This window comes from Mycteria americana, chromosome 3 (genome assembly GCF_035582795.1).
Source record: "Mycteria americana isolate JAX WOST 10 ecotype Jacksonville Zoo and Gardens chromosome 3, USCA_MyAme_1.0, whole genome shotgun sequence".
NCBI lineage: Eukaryota > Metazoa > Chordata > Aves > Ciconiiformes > Ciconiidae > Mycteria > Mycteria americana.
This window is the reverse complement of record NC_134367.1, coordinates 25,466,289-25,479,357: the sequence shown is the minus strand read 5'-3', so window position 1 is coordinate 25,479,357 and position 13,069 is coordinate 25,466,289. Positions and strand designations below refer to the sequence as shown.

At 36.2% G+C, this 13,069-nt stretch overlaps 1 protein-coding gene across 1 annotated transcript in view; it reads left to right on the top strand.

Annotated features, from left to right (window-relative positions):
• The window catches only part of CSMD1 (CUB and Sushi multiple domains 1), a 1,314,206-nt gene that overhangs the window by 608,645 nt on the left and 692,492 nt on the right, over positions 1–13,069 (top strand). The window contains exon 5 of the mRNA XM_075498045.1: positions 11,263–11,470. Coding sequence (XP_075354160.1) covers positions 11,263–11,470 — 208 coding nt within the window. The remainder of the gene's footprint in view (positions 1–11,262; positions 11,471–13,069) is intronic.

Genomic DNA, 13,069 nt, shown 5'->3' with positions numbered 1-13,069 from the left:
CATGAGAGCCTGTCTTCCACTTCACAAGTAAGTTGAAATCTACTCTGCTGAAGTCCAAGGAATTTATTCTACTACTTGCCTTCCACACTTCCCTCAGGATCTTCAGCTCATGGTTATTGTAACCACAGCTGCTGTTGACTATCACTTATTTGAATGGTTCTTTGTTCCTACACCTAGTTGGCCTGTCCAGCGCATGCATTAAAAAAATTCTTCCCAGTGGACTCAGAAATCTAATGGATTGCTTGCCCTCTGCTGTGCTGCCATCCACACAGATGTTGGAATGGTTAAAGTTTCCCATGAGAACCAGAGCCTATGGCTGTGAAACTTCTAGTAGTTTAAAGGTTTTGACCACTTCTTGATCGGGTGGTCTGTAGCAGATATTCACCATAATGACCTCCCTCTTGGCTTCCCCTTTTCATTCTAGCCTGCAGGAGCTCAGTGAGCTTGTTGCCTGTTGTGCAGCAGAGCTCTGTGCATTCAAGATCCTACTTTGTGTAGGGTGCAGCCTCCCCTTTTCTTCCTGCTTTTCCTAAGAGCCTGTGTCTATCCATTGCAGCCCTCCAGTCAGGTGAGCTGTCCCACTAAGTCTGTAATCTCGATGACACCACAGCATGTGACTATACATGCACTTCCAGTTTGTCCAGTTTGCTTCTCATGCAGCACATTTTTGTGTACAGGCACTTCAACTGGCTTCCAGTCATGTTGCTTTCTGAGGGGGAGGGAGAGAAACATTCATTGCCCTGTTCCATGTGTTCTTCCCTGGGCCTGTTCTCCCACTTACCTGTAGGTTTTGGCCTGCATCCCTGACAAACTTAGTTTAGAGCTCTCCTCACTAGGTCAGGAAACCTGTTGCCCTGTTCAGCCAGGCAGATCCCATGTCTCCCCTGCTGCCCTCATTCCTTGAAGAGGATCCTGTGTTCAAAGAAGTCAAAGCCCTGTTGCCCCATACCAGCTGCTTAGTGAAGTGTTGTGCAGGAATCAGATGCTCCTGCCTGAGCTTTTCCCCTTGCATTAAGGAGAACCCCTCTGGTCTCCTGTGCTTTTCACCCTAATCCCAAGCCCTGTGGACACTCTTTACTGCTAAAACTCTCCCTTGGCAGTATTATTGTACCCGTGTGGATGAGCAACAAAGGGTGGTTGTTGTCTTCTGCAATAATTTGTAAAAGTTTCTGGTGACTGAAGTGTCTTATAATGTAATTCCTCACAGCAAAGAAATATTATATACATTTCTGTGCTCCAAAACAAATACAAGAGTTAATAATCAAAAAAACAACAGAGATTTGGGTCATGCCTGTTGTTTGTATTCGATTTCAATCAGTATGTGATGAAGATGTCTTTTACTAGTGCTTTGAAAACAGGAAGAAAACAAAAATTTTCTAACCTTTCAGTGGTCTGATCTTAGATGATTTTTTTTTTTTGTCCTTCTACTAAGAGGTAGTAAACAGGGTTCAGAAAAATATACAAGTCATAAGTTCATTGTGTCATCAGTGTCTTCTAAATATTTGTTCCATTATTGCAGATACTGCCCATTTTGGCAGTGTTCACTGCATACAAATATCTCTAACAAGACTGAAATTTTGTTCATCATTTGTAAGTCTGTGAATTTAAGCTATTAATAAAATCTCAAGCGCAGTCCTAAACCCCATGTAGAACTTAAATGAAATCCAAAGAATTCTGTGTACCTTCTGTCAGGAAATGAGAACCATAACAGAAAAGTTATTTAATAGTTAATGATTTATGTGAGCTGAGCCATTGCCTCAGTGGATTTTTAGAGTTCATGTGGAATGTGGATTTGATGAGGGATTTTAGGCATTCCTTGTTTTATTTCATTTTATCAGTCTGGAACATATGCCATGAGGTAGCCTTTTCCATTCACTATGTCTTCAAGCAAGAAATGTTCCCCTATTATTTCTCTGAGAACCTTGGTCTTTTCCATGAAAGCGTCTTTTGTTAGTTTTGTTTCCAGATGGTATTCTTCTTTCTTTTCATCGTAAACTAATTTCATGGCATCCGCGCAAGACAATATAGCAGAGTTAAATAAAGCTACATGGTTTATATACTAAAAAATCATAATAACCTTCTTCTCCATGGTATGTTTCCCTAGCTTTGCTGTTGCTCGCAAATTACTATTTTCTGCAATTTTGTTGCTTAATATTTTCAGAAGCATTAAAAAGCTGGTGTCCAGTAATTTATACATTGTCTAACTGTACAAATGATGTTTCTGCTAGAAAAATTCCTAGTGAATTACTAAGCCTCCAGGAAGATGTAGACAGCATTGACTCTTGTATCTGCTGTTTTGTTTCTCTGGCTGCTACTCAGTTTCAGAGGTTCTCTCTTTAAAGTATAGCCATGCAGAGGGTGGTGGAGCTGAACTGTACTGCAGATTCATGGATGGCTTAGAATGAGCTCTGAAGAGAAATCAAAGGTGAAGTCAATGGCATTTATAGAAAGTTTAGATAATTTGACTGTCAATTTGACTGTTAGATAATTTGACATTTGCTTTATCCTTTTTTTTCCTGTTTCCTTTCAATAAACTATTATTTTTTGATGTGTTAAAATATGGCAACTTCCAAACAGAAAAAGATAGAAAACAGCCCCCCCAAGATAGAAAACAGCCTCCCCCAGCCCCCAAAGTTCAAAGGCAAATTCTGAAAATAAGATGTAATTATTAAAACTTAGTCCTGTTTTTCTATATGGTAAGTAAGAGCAGCCATGGACTTTGCTGCTGCTAAAAGCTAACCAAGAAGTTTACCATGAGTTTCTAAAAAAAAATTGTATAGGTGGCTTACAAAATTGACAGGGAGAATCAATGGCCCACCTAAATTCTGTTCTTCTGGTTTTTGTCCCAAGAATTAAAAAGGTCTCTGTTATCCCAGTCGTGGCTACCATAATAGTATTACTCAAAACATTTGCCTTCTTTATCTTGAGGTTGAAATATTGTGCAGTACAAGTCTGAAACATTTTGAAAGTTAATTTCATTCTCTGCAGTAACTCCACTAATAGCTGATTTATGATATGTGACTACTTCTAAATGAACTTTGTATAATTAGGTTCTCAATTCTCAGTAATTTTGAGAATCCCTAGTTGATTCTAGATTTTTATGAAGCTAACATTAGGAATACAAATTGGATTAGTGATATTACAATGGTAAGCTTTTTCTCACGATGAAAATAGCTGTGAAGAGAAGAACATGTAATAAGTTATCATTAAAAAGATACCCAATTACTGGAGCGAAAATAAAGAATAAATAAAGAAGACAAACCAGTAAAAGAGATCATATGTCAGAAAGGTCCAAAAGGATCGAGTAATAATTAATCAGGTTCCAGATTTAAGAAACGTTATTGGAGAAATACTTTGGTGAAGAATATACAATCAAGAAGGTATTCTTAGAATAGATAATTGGAGAAAGGAAGAAGAGTTTATGATTCACTAGAGAGTAAGATAAACTAAATACAGAGACTCAGAGCTGATATTTTAAAAACATCTAGCAAAGAGAAATTGATGTTTTTGGTGTTATCCATACTTTCTGAGGTAGCAAGTAATTCTCTGATGTAATTTCTTCTCAGCCTCTGAGGTTCAGACAAATAAGATTTTATATATTTAAGGAGGAGAAAAAGATGTCCTGATCCCATCATTTATCCATGTTTATAAAAAAAAATAGAAAAAATAAAGGGAAAGAAAAAGAAAGCTTCCCAACAATTCTGCTTATTGATCTTGCATTACATAATAAAGTGAGAATATTTTCCCAAATCTAATTTTTAGAGTGATATCTAAGATTCCTGCCTGAGCAATTTTGTTCACTTTCAGAATACTCTGAATTGGTGCAATGTTTACATTGAGATGAAATTTAAATGAAACTCATTGTGACTGGTCAACTAAGAAGTCAGAGAAGTGTTTCAGGAAAAGCAGATAGGATATACAGTATAATTTCTTGCACAGTAGGGCAGGACTGACTACAGCACACCCAACTGGGATATGGACACAGATACAAGTATTCTTTCTTTTATATGTGTGTGTGTGTGTGTGTGTATAAGTATATATATATTTATACATACATATATTTATGTTTATATATTCTTGTTCTATGATGTATCAGTAGGTACAGAGGGACCCGATAAAAAAATGAAAATATGTCAGGTCGATGAAAAGATGCCGGATCTGTGCAATAAAGTGAAAAATCAGATGAACAGTACAATGAAAACATAGTGAAGGTACCCAGAATGATATAGTAAAGTCAAAGGATGAAAAAGAGGACTTCAGTCTGACCATTAGGAACATGAGCAAAGTTAACATCAGAGGAAGATACAATGATTTGCTAAAAATGAAAAACAAACCTCAGAGGCAGTCATAAAAAGTTGAACAATTTCATAACTGCACGTAGACTTCTGGGAATAACTGGATTAACTTCTAATAATTCCTAATTATTAGAAAAATGTATGTGAAATCTGCAACAGTCATTAACTTGCCCTTAAAGAATTCGGCCTTTTCTCTTTTTGCTTCAAAATTAGCTATTAGCGAAATAACTATTAATTTGTTGTAGACTGTTATTTTAAGGTATCATTATCAGTGTTAAAATAAAAATATATTCTCAAGTGAACAATTATCATATCACTGGAAAACAGCCTAGGCTACGTAATTGAAAAAGAAAAGAGTCTTTACAAGATATCCAGAAGACTGATCTTTTATTTCTGTGGGAGACAGAGTATGAGATTACAGACTGTTGATTAATTTTTTAACTTCTTAATCTAGCTATCCTCTTTTAAGACCAATTTTTTGCATGAAAAATGTGGCAGAGTTGGGGTTTTGATTTTAAGTTTGCTCAAGCACGTACTATCAGATAATAATTGAACTTTTCTGCCAGGTTAGCAAATATTTTGTCCATCACTATTTCTGTCTTATTCAAAATTTATAACTTTGTTGACTAATAGATTAGATTTCCTCTCCAGAGTGGATGGAGAGGGAATAGGTCTTTGTAATATAACAAACTGATATGATAGAATAAATAAGAATTGTAAAAGGCTACTAAATTAAGCACAATGATTACATGAAAAAACAGACCAATCTCAAGCCCCAAGAGGTACAAGACTACCCCACTGAGTCCAGTATTGTCAGGGCCAATAACTACAGGACAACCCCACTAGACACTGGAGTCTGCTTAGATCAAGCTCACTGAAACATGAAAGTTAAAATGTTCAAATTAGTGCTACAACTGCAATGGGTGCCCACAGGTGCCTAAACAAATTGCAACAATTTCTGCGTTTCTATTTTGTATGTACTATTAACTTGAAGTGAGAAATCTGACTTTTTAATATACGTAAAATAGACACTATTTTCCTAAACCTCAATAATTTCTGAAATTTTAACAAAATAAATACCATTCTACTTAGAGAGCAATCCAAATTATTTTGAAGTGTCCTTTGAAAACCCTGGAGAGAGAAAGAAAATTTCTCTTAGATGCATGGTCTAATGAGTATTTAATTTATGTGAAGTTGATCAACAGCAAGAGAAGAAATTGAGAAAGGGAGGCAAACTGATTAGAGCACTTATCTGGGATGCAGTACATCTGGATTCAAGTGATGATAGAAAAAAAAACCAAACAACCTTCTGACAAGTTTCTATTTTTTAAAACACAGAAAAGAAGCACAGGTGTTGGCTTTTACCTATTCAAAATAAAGTCTATAAAAAACTAAAATATTAAAGAAGATTAGCAAGTAGAGCTGAATATTTTGATGGTTAAAGAGCTGGCTGCCAGTTGGAACTAGATTAAATCAATGAGTTGTCTGATGAATGCGTAATGCTACACCATTGTAACACTTAGCGATGTTTTTGGTCTTTATGAATCTGGCAGTTTAGCAGCTTGACAGTTGGCATTGACATACTAAAATTTATTTTTAAACTTGGCATTGATATACTATGGCTTGTTTTTACGTTATTATCAGTAAGACATTTTAAAATGGTAAATTTAAAGTCTTACTTCAAAAAGTCATTTAACTAACTCCTTATATTAACCATTTCCAAAATATCCAAAGCATATATCTATGAAAGTAGTCACAGATGTGTTTTCTGTACTGAAGAATTTTATTAAATGAGGTACAAATATCTACTTTTTCACAAATGAAGTCAGAGAAATTCCATTTAATAAAGAATTTAATAAAACATAGAGTCATAGAATATCTCAAGCTGGGAGGGACCCATAACATCATTGAGTCCAGCTCCCTGCTCCTTGCAGGACTACCTAAAACTAAACCATATGACTAAGAGCATCATCCAGATGCTCCTTGAACTCTGACAGGCTTGGTGCTGTGATCACTTCCCTGGGGAACCTGTTCCAGTGACCGACCACCCTCTCAGTGAAGGACCTTTTCCTAATGTCCAATCTGAACTTCTCCTGATGCAGTTTCATTCCATATCCTTGTGTCCTATCTCTGGTCACCAGAGAGAGGAGGTCAGCACCTCCCCCTCTGCTGTCCTCCTTGAGGAAGTTGTAGACTGCGATGGGGTCACTCCTCAGCCTTCTCTTCTCCAACATGAACAAACCGAGTGACCTCAGCCACATCTCATAAATCGTGCCCTCAAGACCTTTCACCATCTTGCTCGCCCTCCTCTGGACACACTGTAATGGTTTGATGTCCTTCTTATGTTGAGGCATCCAAAACTGCACACAGTACTCGAGGTGGGGCCGCACCAGTGCAGTGTCGAGTGGGACAATCACCCCCCCTCGGCCGGCTAGCTACGCTCTGCTTGATGCACCCCAGGACATGGTTGGCCCTTTTGGCTGCCAGGACACACTGTTGACTCATATTCAACTTGCCATCAACCCAGACCCCCAGATCTCTCTCTGAGGGGCTGGTCTCCAACCTCAATAAATAAATAACTGTTTCAGTTATATTTTTAATAAGGCTTGCTAAATAATATATGCCCATGGTTCATTTAGAACCCTCTAAAGCTGTAATTTTCTTTAATTGATAAGACTTACAACATGTGACTCAAATTGACAATATGTCATCAAATGACAATTTATAAAATATCACTCAAATTTTTAATTGCATCTATTCTGTTGCTTGTGATAAAGAGGTAAGGAAATGGCTATGAATGACGTAACAAGAAAAAACTTTTCTTTATTACTATGAATTTTGTACTTTAAGTCACAGCTATGTTTTTATCAGTTATGTTACAATAGTAATGTAGTAAAATGATCTTTCAAATGAGGACCTTTCAGTATAAACTAAAGTTGAATAGCCAATTCTGATCATTTAAATTCAGATTCTAAATTCATTTTGAAAGGTTAGATGAATTTTTTTTTTTTTCGTTATTATGCAATAAGGATTTTTCACTTGCATGAACATGTTATTAGTTTTTGTATAAAAAAGGCATATAGAATACAGAACATTACACTCTGGAAGGCATTTGTGTGGGAAGGAGAGGAAAGTCCAGTAAAAATGATGGAATGTTTAAAAGATATCTAAACCAATTTCAATAAGGAAGTTTTCTACAATACTGTTTCTGTTCTTACCCCATCTTTGGATATGTGCTTAGCAGGGCTTGCATCTCACTTGTAGCAAGATCTCATTTATGCAAAACACAGCTTACCAAAATTGTCAGATTGTTATTTTTGGTGAATTGACTCTTTCAAGTTTGAAGAATAATGTAAGATTCTTCATTGACTGACATGGTTCCTCAGTGATTCCTTTGATTTTTACATACATTAACTTGATGGATATGTTTATCTGTTTTATCTAAGCTACACATCTATACAGTATATATGTTTTTTGTCAAGTGGTGCCAACCATATGTGTTTGTGTGTGTACTTTATATATTCTCTAAATTCAGAGTACTTAATTCCTGACTACTGAGAGATCCAAATGTTTGTAGCTTTATACTTCAAGTAGTCACTTATGCTGATACAAACAGCACTTTGTGCAGTTGCTTACAACTTGAAAATAACCATGAGTGTTTGGAATTAATTACTTGCAGATTTTAAAATGTGATTTGTTAATCACTTAGAGTTTGAATTCATGAAGCCTGAGGCACTATCTGCTATCAAATTACTCCAAGCACAGTGATGCATTTAGATTCCTAAGCACTGTTCTATCTCTCTCAAAAGCATAACATAGAGAAGGCTATGGCCAAGAAAGACGATCATTCCAAGGAGGCCAACTAGCTCTGGGGCCAGGTGGTGAAACACAACGTATGTCCGGGCAGTTTATGTCTCCTACTCTCTGAGAGGTGTGGCCACATCCTGCCTGCCTGTGCTCACTCTTAGGCAATTTATTATTTTTTAACATTCAACAGTCTGGTTGCCTTAGCCTAGGTGCCGCTTATGATGAAGGAAGTCCCCAAACCACAGGCTCCTGGAACATGGGAAATATGTTAGAGGAAAGATCATTCTGTGCAGCTGGTTTTGCTGTGGTCTTTCCCTAGCACATCCACATCTGTCAGAGAGAAAATACTGACTCTCTGGTCTGAGTTAGTTTCTGTGGTCTTACCTGACTAATGTTCCCTTTCCATTTCTGAGCTAACTTGGTTTCTTAGAAATGGTGTTATGAATAGATTAAAAAGCTATGCATCCCTCTGGGCAGATATCTGTAGTAGCCTGAGTTCCTTTGGCTTTCATTGGTAATGCACAGTGTATAAATTTAGAATTTTGCATGTGATTGCCAGAAATAATCAACTACATAAGCCTTCCGTGTCAGCTGTAAAATTCAGAGCTTTAGAGCTCAAAGCTTATTCAAGGGCTCTGCAGCAGAAACACTGAGTAGCATTGTAATTACCACTAGCATATTACTTAATGTCAGTATAAACACAGTGGGAGATGGTGTCATTGAGAATGTTTTCATAACAAAATTTAACAGCAGGCAGCTAGTACCAAAGAGTTATGGCTGACTTAGGATTTTGCACATCTTGCTGGTTACCCTGGATAGGAAAAGCCTGCTTGCTGGCTTTCAAGAATACAGGTAGAACCTCTATGCATTATTAACTGGAACTCTTACATTTTGATTCTTATACCAAAAAAAAAAATCTCACACTGTTATGACAAAATATGAACAAGTAGAAAGCCTGAAAAAAAGAGAGTGTGGAAATCATCAGGTTTTGGTTTTCGATGGTTCATTCTGACTCTGATACTGATGATGACCACAGTGGAAATCAATAACTCAGTGTTGTTTCTGTACTGAAGTATTGTCACAGGCTGTATCAAGTTAATTCATTTTTCTTTGCTGGGTTAGATGATAATCTGAAGTGAAGTGCTTGAAAGCTGTACAGTTTAAAAAAAAAAGGAAAAAAAGGTCATTCTAGATATTGCTGGATAACAAATATTGATTCTCCTTTCTGATTTATTATAGATTTACAATAGTTTTTAAATTATTGTAATCTTGTCATGTATTATGCACCAGGAATTTTGACTCTGATCTTCAGCTTTATCCATGAGTCTTTAATTTTCACTCACTTTCCCCTTTTATCCCTCAGAGGCACAATGGCACTTTCAATATACACCGTATAAAAAGCCAGGAATTGAGGGAGGAATCACAGAAATGGCCTGATTTCACCAGGAAAAAGAAATTTTTTAGGAGTATAGATCAATTCCACCCTTAAATCTCCTTCATTTAAAAAGGAACACATAAATATCAGGCCCCAGAAAGTAAGATATGAAATTTATCGAAAAGACCTGCCCTCCTCTGCCCTCCTCTGAGAAATTTGTGTGCCAAGAAATTATGAAACTCAATAAGGCTTTGGTAGCTAAGCTTATGTTACCTTTCTTTATGTCAAAATTTACTTTGCACATAGAAGAGTAAAGATAACTACCTGTTCGAATGTCTTCAGCAGCTTTCTCTCCTCTTTTTAGTCAAATTAATGGTCCATACAATACTTAAATATTAAAGAAATAATTCTGTTTCTGCCTTTCTCCCAATTCTTCCTTTTATTTCAGTCCCTTATTAGCTATTTATCCTCTTTTAATAGTATCCTTTTTTAATGTCCAGCCACAGTATTCCTCTTCCTTTGATTCAAATGAATACTTTTTCCTTCAAATCCTCCTTTAAAACTCACTTTCACTGACAGGCTTTCAACTGTGATTGAGAAGAGCAGCTCTACTCCTACCCCTCTCTGTTGTCTTAATTAGCTATTCAGTTATTATCCTAATTAGACTGTAAGTTCCTTGTGTCATGCACCTTGCCAAGCTATTTGTTTTTAAATCTCCACATGCACTTATAGTATGCAAATAATACCTAATGATAATAGCAGTAAGTAAAGATGATAAAGCAGATAAAAATGAAATGCTTCTCTTCTGATCATTCACCTATGCAGAAATATTTTAATTACTATAGCTGTAGCTTTCATAGCCACATTATAACACACCGAAAGCCACTTGATGAATTTTTAATTTTTTATGCCAATGAACTGCATGGATGACATGTTTTGTTGGGTTTTTTTAATGTTGTGTTAATACCCAATGCTAATAATAATCAGCATATCTTTAAAGCTTTCGATGAAATCTTAGGGGGCAAGGAAGAGTACAAGAAGTCTGCTAAATCCTTTGGCAACATATTAAACAACATTCCAGGTTTAGCAGGAAATTCCTATGCTCTGTGTTTTTTGAAATTTGGTTAATAACCATTAAAAAATATACATTATTAACTGATGATGCATGAACCTTGGAAGGTCCATCTGGCAACAAAACCTTCTGAATTTATTTGCCTTCTGTAAACATCCTGATTTAGAACAAAAAACTTGAGAATTGCTAGCATGGTTTTATTAATGGTTCCTAGTTTAGGACAGCATTTAAATCTGTGAGAATACTTTTTTCTGCAGTTTTTTATAGTTATAAGAAATGAGAGAGATCTTTAGAAAAGAATTGTTCAATATTTTTAGATTTATATCACAGAGAGACTAACTGCATTTCTGTGATTCTCTGCCCAGTTCTTTCTTAGGCTTCTTCTGTGGATACTTTCCAGAGCCCAAGTACAGGTTCTCCAAATCAGCTCGTACTAGGTGTCTCTGCTAATCTTACCCTTGTTTGACCTGGCACTAAAGTGTCACCAACAAGGAAAAAAAGTCAAAAAACCTAAACCAAAAATCTCTGCAGCTAAAAGGCCAGAAAATGTTCTATTCTGTTCACCTGGATAGTATTTTGTTTCTCTGTGTGCATGTATTTGTGGGTACTCTATGCGCAGAAGGGAAGAGCTGGGTTTGCTATGGCAGAAGCAAGGATGATGCTTCACTTGTTTAAGGTGCAGCTGCACTAGTAATTGATGTTCTGTTCATCAGCTGAAGGAGCTTGTGGAGGGACACTACGTGGGACAAGCGGAACTATTTCAAGTCCTCACTTCCCTTCCGAGTATGAAAATAATGCTGACTGCACCTGGACCATAGTAGCTGAACCAGGAGATACCATTGCTTTGGTCTTTACTGACTTCCAGTTAGAGGAAGGATATGACTTCTTAGAGATCAGTGGAACAGAAGCACCATCAATATGGTAAGTCAGAGATCTTGTAAAGATATCCGTCTCTGTTTTTCTTTTTTGGTGAGTATTTTGAAAAGATATTAAAGCATATTTAAGATATTTTCTACCTGTTAGTAATGACCGTTTTGTTATCCATTTTCTTTTGGTCCCTTTCACCCTCCAGAATTGAAAAAATATGTAGCAGTTCGCTTCTGTTTCTTTTCAAACCTTGATCCTTCCTTTTATTTTCCTCCATCTTGGAGAGTTATATTTGTAAGGTATGTTAGTAGTGAGCATTTATTGATGTTACATATTTGAACTTGGTATGAGAACATTTTCTGATGTTGTGTCTTGAATGCCTTATCATGATATTGTACTCCAACAATGAAAGCAGTGAGCAAAATTCAGCCTCACAGTAAAACAGGAATATATAGAGAGCAAATAGATGCCATCTTATTCTAAACAGGCTATAATTCAGTCTTGCTACATGCACTCATGTATGTAAGTATTCTTATCTTACGTTGCCTGATGTTAAAACTGTTTGCTTAGCAATATTAGAGCTTAGTAATTATAATACTAAATCTATATTCTCTGTACTAAGTAAAATATGATAGTTCTGTCTATGGGGACAAATGAAATTGCCGAACAGTTTGTATTATGAGATCTCTACATGCTACATATGCAGGTTTTTCATTTTTTCATCTCTGAGAACGTCTTGTGCTTGACATATGCGCCATTGCTATAAAATGTAGCCTAGAAAAAAATACAGATCTGCTGCCACAGATGACTGATGGTTATTATCTTCAGAATGCCTTTCTGGAGATCTGAAGCAATCTCACTATTATTTTAATGTCATGACAGGCTAGGCAGTGCAATATATTAATAATTGTGAAGTTCTAGGTAGCATCAGATCTGTTGAAAATAAAATAAATCATCAAATAAAAATGTGTGGCAACCATGCTTGGCAAATATGTAAAAGCTTTGTTTTGAAGATACTTCTAGGTCTGTATCACAAGATTACTCTCTAACATTTCCACACGACCAAAAGTTGTGTCATGGCAGTCAGTGAAGCAGCTTTGCATCAAATTAAGTGTTCATGTCTGTCTGAAGCACAATATGAGCACCCCATTTGCCTCTCTCTCATGCACAGACATGCACAACAGTCATCAATGCCAATGTTTTCTTATTAGGGGTTCTAAGGACCAGAAGCTGAAGTCTTGAAGGGGAAGAGCTAATGGAGTCTTGCTGCAGAACATAAAAATCTGTCCGTTTATTTTTGTGTATGAGGCTCTAGTAGACGCCTAACAAAATATTTGCCACTTTTTTGCAAGAAATTACTCTGTTACTGAACTTGAACATGCAAATATAGGAATAGCTTTACATTTACACAGTCACATATACACATCTGTTCCCCAGAAGATTTCTGATGATAGATGATATAGAATAATGTGAGCAGAAAGCAATGGAAACATATTTTGCATTGATATCATATAGTATTGATCAACATTACATTGGAAATCAGAGATATCATAAGAATCTTATTTCTCCTAAAATTCAATCTAAATATTTTTCTCGTTTTCCCTGATATTTGTTTTTTGGGTTGGAGATTTTTTTTTTTTATAATGGTAAACT